This window comes from Puccinia triticina, chromosome 7A (genome assembly GCF_026914185.1).
Source record: "Puccinia triticina chromosome 7A, complete sequence".
NCBI classification, from domain to species: Eukaryota; Fungi; Basidiomycota; class Pucciniomycetes; order Pucciniales; family Pucciniaceae; genus Puccinia; species Puccinia triticina.
The window spans coordinates 6,776,799-6,797,961 of NC_070564.1; the positions used below are offsets into that span (position 1 = coordinate 6,776,799).

Here is a 21,163-nt window from a genome sequence, read left to right on the forward strand (position 1 = left end):
CAAAACTGATAGTGGGGATGGGGTGTAATTTGTTTAGAGACAAAGGGGATGGATACCCTTGGCGGAGGAAATAGGTCCGACAAACGGAGTCGGAGAGGCAGCGGAAGGATGCGCAAAGCTCAAACTATGAAGGTTGTGAAGATTGTGATCAAGGAAGCAGAAAAGAATCAGGGAAGCGGCTTGGAAGACTCCGGCGGAACTCAGGATCAAGCTTGAGATGGATCAAAAAGGTGATGGTATCCTCCTTGGATCAGGATGGAAATTGCATGGGGTACTCTTCCAAGCTTGGCGGAGCTTTCAACTATAGTCTAAGATGAGTGGTGTGCGCCTGACCCTTGTGTCCAACGCTGTGGAACTACTCTTTGGGGGAATAGAGCTTAGAGAGGGATGAGTGCGTGAAAAGCTGCCTCTCAGGTTGGGAGAGTAATATGAGACAAGAATAAGAGTATGGACTCTTAAAGAAAAGTGTGGCTGATGAAATATTGAGAATAGTGCTTTCTAGACGAAATCAAGGGGGAAAATATACTGTAAAATATGTGGTAAAAAAGGCTATGTAATTCTTATTCTGTGACCAGGGATGCAAAAGTGACAATCTGATGGGGAACAAACAGAATGGGCCAAAAGGCTCTACATTTATAGTGAGGGGACAACAGGTGGTTCTGAGACGAAGAGAAAGATGGGAACAGGGTACAAAAAGCCTCCAACAAGGTGACAAGGCAACAAACTAACAAGGCATCTACTACATGGCTTGGGATGACATAAGAGGAAACAATAACCATGGCGCATCAGCCGCCATGCATCTGAGAAAGAGTTACGCCTTACTGGAATATAGAGGAGTTAATTCTAGTGAACACTCAGGGTCCTTCCTAATAGTCTGGCTCTGTTTGATGGTGGACTTTCTCCCACTTTGAACCTGATTTTGTACATATTTTATTACCCATTGTGGAGGGCCATCCATGAAAGTGAATACTGAGAAGTTGAGGCGCCTTGTAGAGATGATTCTAGGCTATTATGAAGTGTCTGTGGGCGTGGATTACATGTACCAGAGTGATTTCTAGGAGGCGTTGGGCGGTGATTCCTTCCTGGTGAGTGTCTGAGTGATGTAATAAGGTTTTGATTAGGCTCACCACAACGCACATCCACCGCTATAACAACAACAAGTGTTGGAAAACAACCAGAACAACCAAGACAACCGCTGTCCAACACTCTGCAACCAACCACAACCAGAGAACGGGGCTCCTAAAGCGGATTTTATCCCGTATGACAAGAACAACAGAAAACCAAAGCAGAGCAAGAGAGAAGAAAAAAAGGAAAGGGTAACCACAAAACAAGAAGTTGGAAAGAATGTAGTGAGGCAAAATTGGCGGAAGCGGAGGCGGAGTCTGAAATTCCGCACCTGAAATGTCTTGAGTGTGTCTGCTACTCCGTCGTCAAATGCGCCATTTTGCCACATGTACCATCATTCATCTATTGCTCAATAGCGCTGATAGAAATCCTTTCAAAAACACTGCAGATTTTTTTGTTTTTTTCAACAGCTGTACTCTTTTTGTTTGCATTGAATCTCATTGAATGTGGTACAATCTCCTGTTCAGTAATTTTAAAAAGCCATGTTCTTAAGAGCAGAAAGTGCAGCTCTCATGCATTTGCCACAGATGTACAAGTGTATGTCCAATCCTGCAATCATGAATCCATCAGTTTACATTCCTTGCAGTTTCATGGCCTCGATACTGGAAGAATTCCTGTCAATCTGGAATGTGAGATTTCAGATTTGAGGACTTGATCCTATCAATCTGGAAACCCAGATTTTCCCAGATTTGGCAGGGAAATCCAGGCAGATCTAGGATTTGGGACAATTGGGCCCAGATTTTGCGGCAAAATCTGGAAAAAAAAATGGTTCCCAGATTGACAGGAAGTCCTCCATTTTGCGGGGAAATCTAGGTCCCCAAAGATCCCCAAGGTGATCCAGAGTTCCAAATTTCAGATTTCCCTGCAAAATCTGAAATTCCATTATTCAAAATGGAAAGGAAGTCCTCCACTCACTCATGTGTGGCCCATGTATGTTTGAATTCAAGATTTTGGGCTTCAATTTGGCAACAGGGTGGGCAAATAAAACAGTGGGTAGTTACAATAACAGATACTATTAGTTTTTTTTCTCCTTTGGTACTTAATTTAAAATTCAGAACCACATGATGATTTTTTTCAGAAAGATCAAGAAGTCATAGCTCTCCTCTAATAATTGGTGAAATAATTTTCAATTTTTGTAAAAAGACCAACTGGATATCCTTGATTACACTTCCAGTTTTTAGTTACTGGTTTTAGTTACTAGTAACTGCAAAATTTGACACGGAATAAGGGATATCAATTCATTCTTTTGACAAAAATGGAAAAATCTTTCACCAATTTTTAGAGGAGGGCTCTGACTTCTTGATCTAGCTGACAAAATATTTTATTTGGTTCCTAATTTTGAATTGAAGACCAAAGAAGAGGATTCATGGTTATCGTAACTACCCACCTGACACGGGACACCAGCCAAATGGGTTGAGGCAGTCCTCAGCTTCCAGGCCAAAATTGGCCGCTTACTCCCAAGTCCCTCCTTCGGAGCCTCCGCCTGCCTGCTAACTCCCTATATGTATTCGGAGATGCTTTATGGGCGCTCCGGCTTCACTTTTATCCGAGCTTTTTGAGGTGTCCGGAAGGAATCCGGACATCCTCCCGCCTCTACGTCATCCAGCCTGTCCGGGAGGTACATACATGTAAATATGTGTGACATGTCGGTTGATCGAGCCTGCAACCTACGCTGACTCACCACGGCCAACTTGACTCGCACAACACTCTCTTTGCAACTCCGCCAACAGTGCTCTATCGCCGTCTTCATTATCATCATCCGAACCCGAGACCAAGGAATCGGCTTCGAAAGCTAGGAAGAAAAATCATTTTCCAAAATGGTCAGTCTGATGAGAAAAGTTTCTTCCTACATCGGCAAGGAAAGCTGACCAAGCTTATTTGGCGCGGATGAAACCCTGAATAAATGAAAACGACTGCGAAAAAAACATACAGTCGATTATGGAGTTGAATGGAGGGTCGGTGGTGGCCATGGTTGGCAAGGGATGTGTGGCGATTGCGTGTGATTTGAGGTTGGGAAACCAGGCGTTGACGGTTGCATGTAACTTCGAAAAAGTTGGGTGACTCTTGATCGGTGTCCTGCTTGGTCGAACGCTTTGTTGGTGCTCCAAACGGACTGATCGGTTTTTGTTGCCCAGGTCTTCCAAGTTACCGATAAGATGTTCGTGGGCCTTCCTGGATTAGCAAGCGATACTTTCACCTTGTCAGTTCATCCATCAACCCTGTCATGTCTCTCATCAATATTCCTAGTAACGTCACTAAACAATTGTTTTTATTTCATCTGACGGGGTTATGGATACAGGAAGAACGTGTTCAGACACCGGGTGAACATGTACAAGATGAAGGAGGAAAGAGTCATCGAGCCGCAAACAATGGCCCACTTGATTTCTTCCACATTATACCAAAAACGGTCCGCATTCTTCCCTCAGAAGCCCGATGCAAGCTTTTAGAGCTTTTAGACTGAGATCGAATCTTGGCTTCTCTTTTTCAAAAACAAAATTCACGTCTGCGTGCTTTTTTATAGATTTGGACCTTACTTCGTCGAGCCTGTGGTTGCGGGATTGGATTCGAAGAACGAGCCGTTCATTGCCGCGACCGATCTGATTGGATGTATCAAGTAGGCCTTTCTGTCTTCTACTTCGACAGCTACCGTGTACCGTGTCCAAACCTTCTCGATCATGATAACTGGCTGAGGACCGAAGTGATGGCTGACGCTTGCCTGAACATGCTTAGCTTTGCAAAAGACTTTGTAGTCTCGGGAACCGCTTCCTCAAAGCTGTTCGGGATGGCAGAGGCCTTGTGGGAGCCCGACCTGGCCCCAGAAGATCTTTTCGAGACGATCAGCCAGACCCTCTTGAACGCCGTCGATCGGGATGCTTACTCGGGTTGGGGCGCGGTGGTGTGGATCATCGAAGCCGACCAGGTCACTAAAAGGGTGCTTAAAAGTCGGATGGATTGATCAATCAACCTCCCAAATCCACACTTTCAATTTATTAGCTGTCTTATTCTTCTTTTTGTCATGACTAGCTTCTGAATGAAATGAATATACAAAAAGCCCTACGCTGCGAGTGTTTGTAACAAAAAAATATCTCCAGATCCACGTTCTTTTACCGGGAGGTGCCATTCGTCCATGGGGCGGCTACAACAAACGAGCCGGACAGAGCAGCCTCCTTGGCTGCGATCTCGAGGGCCTGTTGAGGGAGGCGGGGCTACACTTTTAGGGCTCTCAGCAAGGCAGTTTAACCTCCCGTCTGCGATAGAAAGAGGCCGGGTTTGTTTACATAGCTCGTTCCAAACTGGGGCAACATGATATTGACTACACCCCACATGGTTTTTGTCTTGGCTGAGCAGAGCACAGCTCAGTTGACCTCTGGGGAATTGTTGAAAATATCGTGATCTTGCGCCCTTGGCAAGATATTTGTAAATTGTAGATGTCTTTGTAAAATGTTCTTTGCCTTATGTAGTGCAAAGGTCAGGCTCTTCGAGTCAGTTGAGAACTGTCGAGAACCACGATGGAGATTCCAGAGCTCAGAGCATTCGACCACGAACTCCTGCTATCCACTCCACTCAGCCAACTGCGCCAGGAGGACTACCATCTAGGAACCCACCCACCAACCAAACAGAATCCACAAACAGCACCAGCACCAGCGGGCGGTGATATCGTATGGCGCGACTTGTACGAGGATAATACGGTCAGTTGCTTCTCTGGCTATCTTCACCCAGCATCATCACACTAACCCTCCCTCTCAATCTTCTAGCAACCAACAGAACCCAGACAAAACATATTCAGCTGGGACTCTTTCGATCGTCCGATCTGCTCTCAATTATCTCTCAATTATCAGACCCCGTACCCAGTCGAAGAATCCATTCCAGTTTGGGAAGCCATTCTACCTGCCAGTCAACTCAACCTGTCAGTATTCCATCAATAACAAAAAAATCACATTAGCGTTGTATGCTGATGAGACTGGAAATCTAACCAGTTCATCTCCGATCGACCGTACAACATTCGTCACCCACTTCTTCCGTCGATCGATCGGATTCAAGACACCCGCCCGATCCACCCGCAATGAGCTGCAGCCGAGACCAGAGAGCAACCTATATCCACGAGTATGTGGGCAAACCGATAGCGCAACGCGCTCACTCTACGATCTCTCCGAGTCTGCGTACACCAACCTCTGCTCGATCGAGAGCTTCATCAACCACACCCACCATCCCTACCATCCCCACCAGTCCCTCGGCTCCGGCCTAGCCGTCCTAGTGGATTGGATCCGCGCTGAGATCATGGACTGTTTCGAGCACGAATCGGCGCTCGACTCCGGGCTGCTCACCGCCAGCCTGATGATCGAACCGCTCTTCGAGCTCCTCGAAGCGCTCGCAACCCTCATCCAAAGCTGCCAGGAAGGCACAAAGAAATCCAGCCAGGAAGACGCGGTCTATCGCCACCTAGACATCCACATCCGCCAACGTTCCTCAAGCTTGATTCAGGCCGTCTTCAGCTGGCTGCTAGACAGGGTGTGTGCGGCTCTCCTGCTCAGCTGGCAGACGTGGCTGGGTGTCGATCTGGGCGGCCGACGAAGCATTTGGCCAGACGAAAAGGACCAGCTCTACCAATCCCTTTGGAGCCAATACGGCATTCAACCAGACCCACGACTGTCAGTCGATCCTCATCTCGACCTTGCTGGCGACTATCTGGATCAAACTGAGGCCAGAACACCTTCTTCATATTGCGTTTTGAGTAAACTTCATTCTCCACTCCCCACCTTACTGCTTATCACGATCATCCAGCAACTCACATTTGGATGCCCTATTCCCAATTTCTCAAACCTAGTTCCGTCCTGATCGCGTCCCAAGTTTTATCCCGATATCTCTGGCCGAGTCAATTTTCAAGGCTGGCGTATCGTTGAGAATCCTGCGACGCTCGAACCCGTTTCATCCGATCTGTCTCACGTATCCTGCCGAAGAACATGGCCAGTCTCGGTGGGTATGGACCCCTACGGAACTAGAAAAGTACTTTTTTTCTTTACGCATCTGCTTGTTTATCTACATATATCTAGCTTGGTGGGCCCGCTGAGTCCATGCTTTCCACATTTGTCATACAGAGTCTTTAAAGCATTTAACAGACAGAGGCACGACATGAAACTTCAAATATCTGCGTGGAGACATGGAATCAAGCTCTCAGATGATCCATTGGCTACGATCCGAAGATCCAAGGGAGTGTCACTCCCTACCATGCAGGATATTGAACAAGAGCTTGACATAGGCGACTTCCTCAAGGCCATCAGCACTGGTTTGAAGCCCTATGACAACCAAGTGGGCGGATCAAGACACATCGACCAGCGTCGGAAAGGCCTGATCGAGACTGTTGAAGAGCGTCTGAGATCTTGCCGGGTCGACAGAGCTGGGCTGCTCGAGCCCATGGAACTTCCCTCTCTAGATCTGCTGACGGAGGTAACGGTAATCGAGTCACTCCGATCTCGGTCCCTGGAGATCGATCGATGTCTGCTGTCATTCTTCCTGATTGATCTCGACTTCCTCGACCATCTCAAGATTCTCAACCAGTTCATGTTTTGCCACGATGTGATGTTCAACCAGCGGCTCACCAACGCGCTGTTTAGCAGCAGCCCTGGTGAGGATTCGTCGCAGAGGACCGGTCGGCACACGGTGGGAGTGAGTGGACGACTGTTGCGTCGAGGCACCTGGCCACCTGGCGGCTTCGATCTTTCGTTTGCGCTGCGGACGGTGATTCTGGACTCAGTTGCGCCGGACCAACGGCCGGCAGGGTACCGGGCAAGCAGCGCCTGGGCGACGCTGGAGGATCGACTGTCGTTTGCGATCCGGCCGGGGATCGAGGACTCGGCGGCGGGAGAGAGAGGATACAGGGCCAACACGATCGATGGCTTCGGCTTCCTGATGATTGACTTCAAGCCCCCCGAGGCCCTCCGCTCGGTGCTCGGCGCCGACGTCTTGGAACAGTACCGGGTCATCAATACGTATCTCATGAAGCTCTTGAGGCTACAGGCAATGATGAAAGCCAACTGGACTCTCCTCCGTCCTCGGCGCCAGTACGGCCTGCCTGGCGCCGGCCGAAAACGGGGGCCGAGCCGGAGGGAGGACTACATCGATGCGGTCGATCTGCTTGCCTCCCATTCCCAACGCCTGCTCGATGGACTGGTCTCCTACGCTTGGGAGATCGCCATCGGGAGCACCTGGGCGGGGTTTATCGGGCAAATCGAGCGGGTCAAGGAGGCCATTGAGGGGCACGAACGGTGGACGATCTCGGAGGAGAAGGAAGGAAGGTCTTCTGGTGTCCGAGAGCCCCCGGGGACGCAGACGATCGAGTCGGTCGAGCAGCTCAACAGACTCCATCGACTGACGCTGACAGAGATGATGAACCGGCTCTTGCTGCGCTCCAAACAGGAGAGCTATCTGAGTCTGCTGAGCCGGTCGATCTTCGACACGATCATCCAACTCTCGATCCATCTCGACGAGCATTATTCTATGGTATGTTCCGCGCCCGAAGACGAGATCGCAGAGGGGCAGATGGAAAGCTTGATCGAGGCCGTCCAGAGGATCAAGACCCACCAGTTCGGTGGCACCCAGAAACTGCTCAGATCGTTGGACCAGCTCCACCGAAGGTCCGTCGACCTCTGTCTCCACTCTCAAACCTCGGCGTCCGGTAATGAGGCCGGGGGAGGACGGAAGATCGGGTTCCTTATCCAGCTAATCCTGCGCTTGGATTTCAATGCGTTCTTCTTTGATTCCTCTGCCCCTTCTTTCCAAAGCGATTGATCCCTCTCAGTTAATCACTCTTTTGCCTCCGCCGTTTCCTCCCCCTCATCCACCAACACATCTCCCTTGTACTTTGTTTCTCTTTGTTTGTTGTTTCTGGTTGGTTGTCACTCTGCTCGATATCTGATTTGTACATGTGATTTTGTTTTAAAGGGGACCAAATCTTTATTCAAATACAAACTTACAGGTGTCTCATCGGAAGAACTCACTGCTGTTTGGGGGCACTCCGCTCAACCAACGCGAGTGGTACTTGATCAACGAGGGTGGCAGCTGCTGCCTGGACTGACCAAGTTGGCAACCGGCCCTGGTGTAACATGTAAACATTTCCAGAGTAAATCGGGGAATCTTCCTGAGTATGGCGATGCGAGTTTGTTTGGGGGATCCGAAGGAAGGCGGGCATTCCCTATCGACTGTTTGGAGAGCGCTAATCTCTCGGCTGGGCCAGCCCTTTTCTTCTCATCACGGCCTCCAAGCTGAGGGAACACCGCACCAGCCAACCACGCCAAGCCCATGATGAGCCCATCCATCCAGCCCATCCCGCCGGCCGAGTTCGAGCAGCACTTCGGCTCTCTTATCGGTTGGTCCTCGAGAACTGGGTGGTGTGGCTGAGAGATCGAGAGGCTGATGCTCCCCATTCGCTTCTCCCCCGCAGAGCTGTCAAGCGAGGCCTTGGGCAGCTCGATCGTCGCCGTCTCCAACCAATGGTTTGCACCCGCTGAATCCCTGCTCAAGCAACACGTGTGTCCCTCCCTCGCTCTCATCGACTACCTCCATAACTCGGGCATTCATTCTTCATCGCTCGCTGTTCTCGATTCAGCCTCCTTTGGATTTGAGAGGCCAGTTCGGACCCAACGGCGCACTCTACGACGTAAGTGGCACATATAAACAGCTGTTGTATTTACATAAATACTTGGACCCCGGCTCATCTAAGGGATGATTCGCCTGCATATAGGGATGGGAATCCCGTCGCCATAACCCAGACCACGACTGGTATGCCGAGCTCTCGTGCAGTGTATATTTTGCAGACGAAGCAAGCGCTTCCCCCTGAAAGCCAGCTGATATTAGCCTGGCTGATTCTCGAAGGGTGATCATCGAGCTCGGCGTTCCCTCAGGCACGATTGTCGGGTTCGACATCGACACGACCCACTTTAGTGGCAACGAAGCGCCGGCCTGCTCGGTCTATGGCCTCGACAGACTCAGCCCTGCCCCGGACTCGCCGGATGATGCTCAGGTGTGCCCTCCGCATATACATATTTACATTACCAGCCCACATCCGCTCGAAGCTCGAGCTGACTGAATCCGATCCAGTGGTGCGAGCTTTTGCCGGTCGTTCCATTAGGCCCATCCGCCAGACATTTGTTCAAGATTCCAGAGACAGGGAAAGGTTATCGCTACTTGAAACTAACTATCATCCCTGATGGTTCGTCCCAACCTGCTTTTAATCCGATCTGGATACATAAATTGACAGCCGGCATGGATCTATTGCAGGCGGGGTTGCCAGATTCAAAGCGTATGGCAACCCGATCCCAGTCTTCCCTGAGGGACGGTTCGACCTTGCCTCAGTCTTACTCGGCGCCAGAGTCGTCTTCACCTCCGATCAACACTACGGCGTCGGCTCGAACCTCATCTTGCCCGGGCGTGGGCCCAAAAGTATGGATGGCGGCTGGGAAACTAAACGCAGTCGGAAACCGGGCCATTCTGATTTTGTGATCATCAAACTGTATGTCCACAACTCTCACAAATGATCATGCTCAGTTTCTCTGTGACGGCGAGTTGACTTGAGGTTTGTGGTGTCGTGCGTTCTAGAGCCGATACAGGATGTCTCGATTATGCTGAAATTGATACAAATTATTTTATCGGCAATTTTCCTCAAATGGTTGATTTACATGCTACCGTTTCCGATCAGGTCAGTCCAATCTTCGCAGCTCTTGGAGAAAAAGAAAAAGAAAAGCTTGAAAGCTAAACTCGAAGCTGAATCAACTTGCTAAACTTTTAGATCGTTCCGGATCCTAATTCGAAATGGACCGAGATCCTCTGCAAATCTAAATTGGGGGCCCACCAGCAGCAATACTTCGAGCTTTCGAATCCGCAAGCAAGCTTTACTCATGTGCGAATGACAATCTACCCAGGTAAGGTGCTCGGAGCCTCGACTGGGGGTGTTGTAAGCGATTTCTTGATGCTGACCATGGTGGGATCTGTCTGGGGGTAGATGGTGGGGTGAAGCGGATTCGATTGTTTGGGAGGAGGACGGCTACGCTGAAGGAAGGATCCATCACCGAGCCGTTCGTTCCGATCGCAGATGGAGTGCTGATGCCCGCGAGCGTTCCGATGAAGAAAGCGGCGGAGATGGTGAGAAGGGTGCCGATTCTCCCCCTGACGAGGGCGGCGTTCGAGCCGTACGGGGCGGTGATCGAGGCGCATCTGGATGGGCGAGCAAGCTCGAACGAGCTCCGGAGCAAAGTCGTCAACTTCGGCACGGCGCTCAAGTCCGACCATGTTGCGCGTCTGGAGACCAGCGGCGACGAGACGCGAGCGGCGGCGGCTACGCCCAACCTTTGTCTGTTTAGCTGCCAGCCTTGGGAGCCCGATGTCGTGGCTCCGGGCGGCCAGGAGTGGCGCTTGAAGGGCCTCGAACGCCACCAGTTCAGCTCCCAGACTTTCATCCCTATGGCCACTCACACTCGCACGGCTGATCAAGTCGAACAGGACAAGTTTCTCTCCCAGCCTGAGGGAAAGTATCTGATCGTTGTGGCCTCAGATAGTAAGATGACCGTCTTGCTGTTCTTCTTGTGTCTTTTGCCGATATGTTCGTATGCTCAATCTTGGGTTCTCTGGTGTGTGTTGAAAACGCAAGATGACGGCAAACCAAACTTGGACTCCTTGAGAGCGTTCTTAGGCACGAAAAGCCAGGGGATCAGCTACTTCAAGAACATCTGGCATGCGCCGCTCATAGCGATCAGCAACGTAAGCTGCCTGCAGCCTCTTTTTCTCCCCAATGCCCCTCCCCCCTCCCCGTTTTTGTTTGTTGTCAGTTTGTCCTGATCATTGATGCTCGGTGCTCGCGATTTTCAATGAACTGAATATGTGTATGTCATAGCGGATGGATTTCGCGTGCTGGATCTATGAGACTGGAGACCCTGAAATCGACTGTGAATTGATCGAGGTCAAGGATGTGGTCTGTGAATTGGATAACTTGTGCTAGTGCTCCTTATTAAAACTGTGATCACTTCCAGATCGTTGTAAACATGTAGCTTAATGTCTTAAAATATGTACTTTCAATCGGCCAATCTGTCGCCAATCCTATGTATCAAACCACCTATATTGACACTGGAGAGCTGACATCTAAAAGGCGGGCTTCCAGATGTCTGGGAAGGCGCCTTTTAGATGCCCTTCTCCGAATTGGCGGGCGGCTTAGAGCTGCACGGAGCGCGCCTGCGAAATCCCGGCTGCCCCTCCAGACTCCATTCCTGCGCCACCAGCCCCTTCCCCACCGGACACCTGGCACTCCAAATCTTCTACATGTAGCACTGCATGAGCTATCCGCTCGGACAAGGTTGTCCAGCAGGTTGTCGGACAGACTTTGTCCGATGAGTTGATCTGCAGCACAGGCCAAGCAACTTGCCGGACTCATCGGACAGAATAAGTCGGACAGCTGCTCGGAAAAGGCTGTCCAAGCAGTTGTTGGACAGAGTTTGTCCGACAAGTTCCGCGATTTTCCAGGTCTGGCTTGCAGAACTCGTTGGACAGACTCTGTCCGACAACTGGGGATTAGATAGCAGCATATCATGCGGACAACACTTGAGGATAAGATCATTGCAGACACTTAAAGTTGATGGTCTGACAAACAGGGTGTAAAACCCAAGATCTGAATCTGTCCAATGCTTCTGAGTACTATCTGGCTACAGCTCATTCTAATTGGATGATGTAGAAGAAATATTGATCAGTATCAGGAGACAGAACTGAGATAGCTTTGTGATGTCAGGGTTGATTCTGATTCCCTGAGACCTTTTGGCATTTGGGATTTGGAATTTGTGGTCTTGGCCAATGTCAGGATTGGAAAATAATTTAGTGGGGAATGTAGATGGATGATTTATTTCTTTTTTAATAAAAACTGGGTTTCCTCAGCCTTTTTCAAGTTTTTGAACATGTATCATGTGAGATATTGGTATTGTAGATTTGTAGGCAAAATAATTATGTAGCACATGAAATGATATGTAGCACATGGAATAATAGGAACCCATGTGTGGGAGTGATACAAATAGCTGAGAGATTACAAAGCAATGAATTTTCATTTGTGTAGCTATAAAACATTCAAACATTACATTTTGAATGACTAATTCACTCTACTTGAATTGGCCTTATTTGACATCCAAAATTTAATTAATCATGCTTTTTAATGACATAACAATGTTGGTTTACTAGCAAGTGACATGAGGCCCTGTAAAATGGTGTACACATAATTCAATGGTAACCACATGTTACTTGAGGGTAACCCAACACAGTGAGCTGTTCAAACTATTTTCAGGTATTATAAAAATGAGATGATAACAAATAAGTTCTTCCAGAAAATCTAGCGTGCATGTCATTTGATGCTGAACATATATTCATTGCACTTTGGGAGTGAATAAACAAATGTCCTGACTCCCAGCTTTCTTGGTTTACACCGGAGTTATATTGGGTTGCCATTAAACTAAGTGTGTACTACTTACAGTAACCTAATTGTTACTTGAGAGTGAACAAACATAGATGATTTGTGCAAAAGTATTAGCTGATCTTTCATAGATATAAAGATCATAACTCCTTGTTTTGGAATTACTCCGTGATGATTAACCACTCCCAGTTCACATGGAGGCATATTATTTCATGTGCTATTTGGCTTGTAAATTTACAAACTCTTATCTCACACCATGGGAGTTTGCTTGGAACTTGCGTGCAAGTGCCATCACACAATATTGTTTAAGAACCCTGTTAGATATATCCTGGAACATTAACCTCAAAACACGCTGAAGTCATGATGAATTCATGTTGAGATGATGCTCAATTGAGCTGAAGGAATGCTGAAAAAGGGTTGAATTTGATTGAAAACCAGCCCAAACTTGACCCTATGTATTATTGGAACTATTTGAGAACACATTTCAAAATGCCTTGCAAAGCAATATCAAATAATTCACAGGAAAAAGGGGTTTTTCACGGGAATGATATACTTGGATTTATCATGTGTTTATCATAAATTCCAAAAATCTTTATGTGTGTTAGTGTCACAAAAACATGCACATGTACATTTGTGTGACACATTCTTCAGTTTCTGAAGTTTTTCAAAACATAGCTGGAGCTCAGGGAAAAGTACATGGGAAAAAACTTCATATTAACTAGGAGTTGGACATGATTTCATAAAATCTCCCTAAAATTATATTCATACATATTTCTGAAAATTACATACAATTTGTGAAGGGTCCACATAAGCCTGTGGTGCTGCATGCGCACTCAGCTTGGTATCAGTTGGCTTGGTGATGAAAAATGTGACACACCACCATGCATGTGTAAATTTGTGTAAAATATTCTTCAGCTGCTAAAGTTTTTCCCCAGGGAGTTTGAATTCTGGGACAAGTCCAGGGGGGCCTCAGATTACACGGGGTTTGTGAATGACTTCAGAAAATCTCCTCAAAAAGATTTATGTACAGATGTATGAAAATAAAGTGAAATTTGTCAGGGATTCTCTGAATCCCCTGGCTCTGCAGGGGCACTCAGTGTGGCGCAATATTGTTTTGTGATGGAAAATGTGTCACACAAATGTGCGCGTGTACGTTTGTGTGACACAAGTTGTCACACAAGCCCGCACGCATTATATGTTTGTGTGACAGTGGGACCTTCAGCCAATGCAAGCCATAGTCAAACCATAGTACCAGGGCAAAATCAGACCTCCCAGAGTCTCACTACACTCCATCATAAGTTTGAACCATGTATAATAGAAACAATTTAACACAAACTAGCAGATTTTTGGTGTGCACCCTGAAAATCAATATAAAAATAGTTTCTGAGAAACCAACAGGGTATGTGTTTATAAAGAGGTCAAAAATCATCACCATCAAAACATGAGGAACTTTGGTCAAGATGATCAAGTAAACCTTATCATCAAATTGGCCTTGTTTCCAGGATAGGTATGGCATACATTTTACACATACATTATACAATACATCAAGTGTTGTTCAAGTTAATATCAGAATATGTTGTGGTAGACATGAACCTTGCCTTCAAACCAATATCTAACTGAGATCCAACCAAATCTATAACTGGGTTCAGAGATGGCACTTGCACGCAAGTGCTGAGCAAACTCCCAAGGTGTCACATAATAGAAAATCAGGAAGGCTGTAAAAACAAAATTTTCTTCAAATAGAAATGAATCTTGAAGATTAATTCCCAAGTTGGTGTTGACAGTTGAACCGCCATGTGAACAAAACTTCAATGAGATCTACACCTATTCATGACATCCAAATTTGGTATCAAACCTATGTACTGTGCAGCTAGCAGTACAGGTGAATGTGTAACAGAGTTTCTGCAGTAAAATTCTACACATTTCAATTGGCAAGATTGGAGGACTTCCCGTCAATCTGGGAACCCCTTCCAGACATCTGAGCCAAATTGCACAGGGAAATTTATACTTTGAGACTCTGGGAGGCTCTCAGATTGCTCCCAGATTGCGACAGGAAGTCCTCCATTTACTGATTTGAGCTCACATCATAAATACGCAACTTGGAGACATTTTTAAAAAGGAATGCAAACAGATAAATACTACCAATTGGATCTAAACAGATGATGACGAGTCCCAAGAATCCCAACACCAAACAGTTCTTCTTAAATGATTCTATTAATACTGTGATTGGCAGTTCTGCATGGGCAAGATTGTGTGTGCTCATTTGAGTGCTGGTGCTGCTCTTTGTTGGCCGGAACCCAGCGACCCTACCAGCAGACTTCTTCCTTGCTCATCCCTCAAGAGTGCCTGAAGGACGCGCCGCAAAATCTATGGCCTAAAATGCTGTGGTTTTCCTTGTTGATTCCAAGTACTTGCCTCACAACAAAGACCTTGATTCATCCCCTGTCTCACGTAGCCGACCCAATATCGCTGCTACTGGGCAAGTTATGTTCCATCGTTTGTTCAAAATGAGCAGCTGAGGATTACCAGGCAGAGGCGTCTTCGCTGCGCGGGGCGTAATAGTGGCAGAGCAGCTTCTGTTGAGAACGAGAAATCCGACGACAGCAGGGACTGATCTGACCAAATCGGCCCATCATCCAACCTGTAAGTTTGGCCAAACAAGCCAGGAGCCAGAATGACACAATGCACCAGTCGGCTATCCCCCTCCCCTTGTTCCAGGTTTGGAGTGTCAGGTGTCCGGTGGGGAAGGGGCTGGTGGCGCAGGAATGGAGTCTGGAGAGGCAGCCAGGATTTCGCGGGCGCTGTGGTGATTTATATAGGCAAGCGTGGTAGAATGCCCACTTGGGGATAGCGCGGGCGGGAATGCACAGAGCGGCTCAGGCAGAGTGCATTCCGGTGACATAAGCACTGAGGATGATGTCAGAAAAGCTTACGGAAAGTCACACGTGGACCGGAATGCACGGATTGCAGATTGCGGATTTTGGATCGGGTATTTGGATTGGAGCGGAAAAGACAGGGCTGGACTGCGGCGGACTACACACGTGTACTGGTAGCAGTGGCGCGTCAGCCAAAGCAGGTGGAACCGGGGTGGAGGCGGTGGTGAGAGACTGACTGGTGGGGGCTAGACAGAGGACGGTGGGAGGTCGAGTGTTGGAGATGAGCGGAGTCTGGGAGAGTGACATGCGGAAGAGTGGGCGGAGCTGGAGGACTAGTGCGGGAAAGTGTCAGACGTGCGGGATCGGGTGGGAACGGCGATGTGCGTGGAGGGAAGGAGGGGAAAAGGGGGCTCATGGATTTTCTCTTCTCTTACCTCATCGGATTATCCTATCATCTTACGGATTGCTCATCATTGTACTTACAAACTTACAGACGTACTAGAGTATTAAGGGATATATTCGGGACCTTATTTTTACTTCCAGAGTTACTTGCGAATTCTGTGCTTACAGAGTGCGGGGCTTTATTCACTTGCGGATTATTACGCTACAGATCAGGCTCAGAGAGGAGCGCTGAAGACTAGCGGATAGTAGCAGTGCAGAGCCGATTCACCAACAATCACACAGCCTGGACACTAATATTCTTGAAGGAGGCGGTCAGCGGACATTTCCACCGACTAACCAGCTTTTATTCTCACAGCGCGCTCCATGCAGCTTGAGTGGCTCTAAGCCGCCCACCAATTTGGAGAAGGGCATCTAAAAGGCACCTTCCCAGACATCTGGGAGCCCGTGTTTTAGATGTCAGCTCTCCAGTGTCGTAGGTGTATTAAACACAGATCTAAAACACTCCCACTGTAATCTGTAGTACTTCTCCCATAGCGTTCAATCACTGCTCCGGCCGGCTGTTCTTGTCACTGTCAGCTGTTGTGATGAGTTCAATCTCCGCTCCGGCTGGCTGTTCTTGTCTGACCTGCAGACGGAAATGTAGTCCAAGGCTAACTTAACTAAGTCCCTCCGTTTGTGGAGGGGGGACGCCGTCCCGCAGGGACCCTCCAAAGGAGGGACTTATACACTACATCCTAGTACTTAGCCTACTCTTTTTTGTATTATTGCTTGTACCTCCTCACTCTTAAGGAATAGGACAAAACTTCTGCGGAGCCATGAGACCGCGTGCTTCTCCTGCGTCTTGTAGTATACTTATCAGGGATGCTGGATTTTCTCCCCATTTATTTATCTTCACAATGGTAAATTTTGAAGCGCTCAAGTCTCATGATACCACTTCCTGTACTGTGACCGGTGGCTTTCCACTATGTACAGCCATGTTAGAAAAGCTTGCTTTTGGGCAGGCCCAACTTTTGGGCTTCTGATTTGAGCCTCAAAGCCTGTATGGCTCCTGTATGTCAGGAATGCCATCGGAAGAAAAACCCTTGTTTCTTTGTTTTCCACTTTGGGGCCTTGAGGGCCCCACCATTGGATTCCTGGAGCAATTTTACTTCGATCTGGCCCTTCACCGCCCCTGCCTCCCTTGCCCCTCGCCCGGCCCAGCACCCATGTAAAGCAAAACCGGCTGCCCAAACGGGTTTTGTCTGTCTGTACAGTGAAGCTGTACAGGCCTGTGGCTGAAATGCTGAAATTGTTTCAGCCACACGAGCTGGCAAGCTTTTCTAACATGGCTGTATATAGTTAATGATGCACAATTGCAAGACAATCGGAAGACTACGTCACAACAAGCCCTAGAATTGAGATGCTAGGCTTGATTCAAGGGATGATATTCACAAAGATAGGAAAACCCTGAGCGTGTAGGCTCATGAAAATTTGAGCTGATGCTACAAGACCGGCAAGTCCAGTTGGAAGCCTACGTCAGAACAAGCCCTAGAATCGAGAAGCTAGGCTTCATTCAAGGGATGATACATCTTCAGAAAGATAGGAAAACCCCGGGCTTGTAGGCTCATGAAACTTTGAGCTGGTGCTATATACAAGACCGGGTGTGATGGGCAAGTCTGGTTGTGTTTAGGCCTTGCTTTGCTGCCGCCGACTGGCTGAGAAGAGCTTGGAGGTCATGTGCCCTGTATTTGAGGTGTGGATTGGAAGGTTGGAGAAGATATGTAAAACCATAATCAGCCAACAGCAGTGCTTCAAAGCAGTTTTCAGGTTTAAAAAATAAAATAAAACCACTCTTACATCCAGTGCAAGGCTGAGACTTGGCAGGGTAGTAGAGCAGAAACAGATGGTCTTGGAACACTAAACAAGAAAAAAAAAGGTTGAGTGGATCAGCTTTCATAGTGATTGTGAAATAATGCCCTGCCAAATGCCAAAAAGAGTAGGGCGGGTAGGGGGGTATACAGCGCAAGTCCCTCCTTCGGAGGCTTGCTTCGCGAGGGGCGGTTTGCGCCAGCCAGGCTGTACCAGGCCCTCCGAAGAGGGGGCTTGTGTTAAGTTAGAGTCCAAGGAGAGACTTCTGGCCCAGGCTGATGAACATCTGGAGTTGTGGGACCGCATGAGATTTCCAACTGTTGATGAAGTATACGGGATGAATGGCAGAAGAGAAAAAAAAATCTTCAGCTGATGCTGAATCCATTCTGACTACATGTGTCATCCTTGTGCAGGGGCCATGCTAATCTTCTCTGTATCGTTCCAATTTTAACGTATGCACCTCCGAAGAGGGCGAAAGCTGGACCCGTAATTGAGGGTTATGTAGGGTGAAGTAGGATACGCGGGTTCGACCCTTCGTCGCGACGCCCCGGGTGCCCATCTTCTCTACTGCATATTACGTAATGTACTAGAAAGTCACCTTGGATGTGTTTCTGCTGGGTTGATTATGGCGCCATCGTTCATGTTTCGAGAGATGCAAGGATTGCTTTGAGCCAGAGACGGGGTTTTTTTTTTTTTTTTTTTCATTGGAGTCGGCTTGTTTGTGGGAAGTGCTGAGCTGGAAGATGGTCGGAGGATCGCCAAGACTACATAAACACACACACACTGCATTTTAAGAGTTTGATGGCCAGCGACTGCCTCCGCCAGCCTCCGCCTCCGCCTCCGCCTCCCCCTCCGCCCAGCAGCCTGGCGGCCGAGCGCTCAGCTTCCGCAGAATGGACCCGCCACCGCCGATGAACAAGATCGCCGAGTTTGCAGCACAGATGATCTGCTACCTCTGGTTTGCAGAGCCCAGGCGGACAACAACACCCATCACCCAGGCTCAGCTCGTCCCCAACCCCGAATTCGTCGTCTTCATCCACAACCTGCTCAGCACCAGTCAGTCGTCCTGCTTTCCTCACAGAACTATCTAGCACTGACAGCCCAGCAACCCAACCAGCCCAAGTCTCCCACTCCGTCGTCCTCCTCGCACTCTTCTACATCCACCGGCTCAAGGCACTCAACCCGATCAAACCCAACGCAAAGAGCGAGTACCGCATCGGCGTCGTCAGCCTCATGCTGGCCAACAAGATGCTCGATGACCACACGTAAGAAAACCACCAACCCAACCCAAACCACACTCACACACACACACACACACCCCAGCTCATCTGAACCAATCCACAGATACACCGCCAAGACCTGGTCAGAAGTATCCAGGCTGCCGCTCAGCTCGCTCAACGACGGCGAGATCGAATTCCTGCGCGGCCTGCACTTCGAGCTGCACGTCAACATCAGAGACTTCAGTGCCTGGTTCAAGCTGCTCCACGGCATGGTCCACCTCAAGGACCGCCACACCGCCATCGCACTCGCCGCCGGCCCACGCACCCGCTGGTTCAAGAAGATGCGCGTCGCCTCCGCCGAAGGGCTCAGCGTCCTTGAAAGCCTCCTCTCGCCCATCCGCAACTCCACCCTGATGATCGTCGAGGCCGAGAAGGAACAGCGCACGACACCCGCTGCCCGAATCCAGACCCACCAACAACAGCAACAACAACAACTAATCAAACAACAACAGCAACTAATCAAACAGCCACAGCAGCTTCCACGGCAGCAGCAGCAGCAGCAGCAGCAACAGCAGCAGCAGCAGCAACAACAGCTTCCACGGCAGCAGCAGCAACAACAACAGCAGCAACAACAACAACAACAACAACAGCAGCAGCAGCAGCAGCAACAACAGCTTCCACGGCAGCAGCAGCAACAACAACAACAACAACAACAGCAGCAGCAGCAGCAGCAACAACAACAACATCAGCAGCAGCAACAGCAACAGCAGCAGCAACATCAACAGCAACAACAACAACAACATCAACACCGACAAAGACAGCAGCAGCAACAACAACCCTCACATCCCTACAATCTTCGGCGGTCCGCAAGAGGCCTCGTAGTCTCATCCACACACACCACACCCATCCAGCAGTTTCCCCGATGGGATGGATCACCCGCAAGCGTCTCGTCAGCATACTCGGCCATCGTGCCCTCCAACGCACTCTCGATGACCCCGCAACAGCAGATCGAATTCCACGAGCGACAGATCGCCTCACTGCCCCCGAAGACCCGGACGGCCCACTACCCGAACCGCTATCCGACACGACTGAACACGGCGGCGGCGGCGGCGGCGGCGGGTGGGGGGAAACGGACGGTGGAGGAGTATCTGTCGGCGCAGGAGCAGCTCGAGGAGAGCATGAGCCGCCAGAAGAGGATCAGCTCTATCGGCACCTCCATCTCCTCCTCCTCCCGCATCCCCAGCAGCGTGCACACCCCGAGCTCGCAGCAGCTGCTCAGCCAGCTCGCCCCGATGATCTCTCTCCAGGACGCCAACGGTGCCTATCTGGGCTCCGCCATCGTGCCCGCCACCCACCCCGGCGGAGGACAGGCCGGCCCGCCGGAGCTCTGTTTCCGCTCGATCACCGCCGGCCGACGCGGCACGGTGGGCGGCGGGGCGGCCGACGAGCGCGTCGGACACCAGCAAGACGGCCCGCCCTGCTGCTCGGCCTTCATCTTCCCCACCATCACCGACCACCACCACCACCACCAACAACAACAACAACAATTGCAGCTACAGCAACAGCAACAGCACTGGAAACAGCACCCCGGCCTGATCAACACCTCGGAAGAGCCCGAGACCTTTCCCGACGACAACCGCACCGGAGCACGCGGCTGCTTCTACTCGAACTTCTCCAACGCTGGCGTGCCTGGCGTCGTCTGGGCCGACGGAGCCCACTTGCCCCCGCTCGCCCGCTTCCCCCCGTCCAGCCACCCGCTCCCGCCCCCCCACCATCTCCACCACCACCACCCTTCACAGGGCACCGGCTCGCTCAGGAGCGCCGACTTCTTTCCCGCCGGCCAGGGCGCCGAGGGCCGCTTCCCCCCGCTCGCCGTCTCGCCCCTCCAGCGCTCTTCCGACCTCTCCCAGGCCCAGCTCGTCGAGCCTTTGAGACTCCAGCACCTCCAGCCCCCGCTCCTCCCTCCTCCTCCCCCTCACCCCCAGCAACACCATCCTCGCCACCGCTTTCCGCCCTCCTATGCCTACACATAGCCCCTCCTTCTCCCCTCTCATCCCCACAAGCCTCCCCTCCCCGCCTCGACACTCCCTGGCCCCCTGCCTCCTGTTTCTTCATCCAATGCCTGTCTATGTCTCCCATCTCCCTATGTCCTATGTCCTGTGTCCTGTGTGTGTGTACGTGTGCGATATCTATTTTTTGTTGTTGTTCTCCCTCTCCTCGTCCTATTGTGTGTAAAAGCTTGTCTCCGAAACCTG

General features: G+C 49.8%; 4 protein-coding genes across 4 annotated transcripts; all 4 read left to right on the plus strand.

Annotated features, from left to right (window-relative positions):
- Positions 1-3,063: 3,063 nt before the first annotated feature.
- On the plus strand, positions 3,064-4,081 carry PtA15_7A757 (uncharacterized protein; the record flags this gene model as incomplete). Its single annotated transcript, XM_053171397.1, has 5 exons — positions 3,064-3,177; positions 3,261-3,325; positions 3,425-3,532; positions 3,647-3,739; positions 3,856-4,081. The coding sequence occupies 5 exons, from the start codon at positions 3,064-3,066 to the stop codon at positions 4,079-4,081; spliced, it is 606 nt and encodes a 201-aa protein (XP_053022583.1).
- Positions 4,082-4,634: 553 nt separating this feature from the next.
- Positions 4,635-7,911, plus strand: PtA15_7A758 (uncharacterized protein; the record flags this gene model as incomplete). Its single annotated transcript, XM_053171398.1, has 5 exons — positions 4,635-4,814; positions 4,881-5,032; positions 5,103-5,850; positions 5,951-6,129; positions 6,222-7,911. 5 exons carry the CDS (start codon positions 4,635-4,637, stop codon positions 7,909-7,911), a joined length of 2,949 nt encoding a protein of 982 aa, XP_053022584.1.
- A 701-nt stretch (positions 7,912-8,612) lies between these two features.
- On the plus strand, positions 8,613-11,113 carry PtA15_7A759 (uncharacterized protein; the record flags this gene model as incomplete). The annotated part of the gene is made up of 9 exons (XM_053171399.1): positions 8,613-8,615; positions 8,729-8,779; positions 8,864-8,923; positions 9,220-9,331; positions 9,400-9,631; positions 9,718-9,817; positions 9,908-10,040; positions 10,121-10,875; positions 11,009-11,113. The coding sequence occupies 9 exons, from the start codon at positions 8,613-8,615 to the stop codon at positions 11,111-11,113; spliced, it is 1,551 nt and encodes a 516-aa protein (XP_053022585.1).
- Positions 11,114-18,581: 7,468 nt separating this feature from the next.
- PtA15_7A760 (uncharacterized protein) lies at positions 18,582-20,941 on the plus strand (the record flags this gene model as incomplete). Its single annotated transcript, XM_053171401.1, has 7 exons — positions 18,582-18,744; positions 18,806-18,953; positions 19,033-19,327; positions 19,820-19,966; positions 20,051-20,359; positions 20,492-20,605; positions 20,708-20,941. The coding sequence occupies 7 exons, from the start codon at positions 18,582-18,584 to the stop codon at positions 20,939-20,941; spliced, it is 1,410 nt and encodes a 469-aa protein (XP_053022586.1).
- Positions 20,942-21,163: the final 222 nt, after the last annotated feature.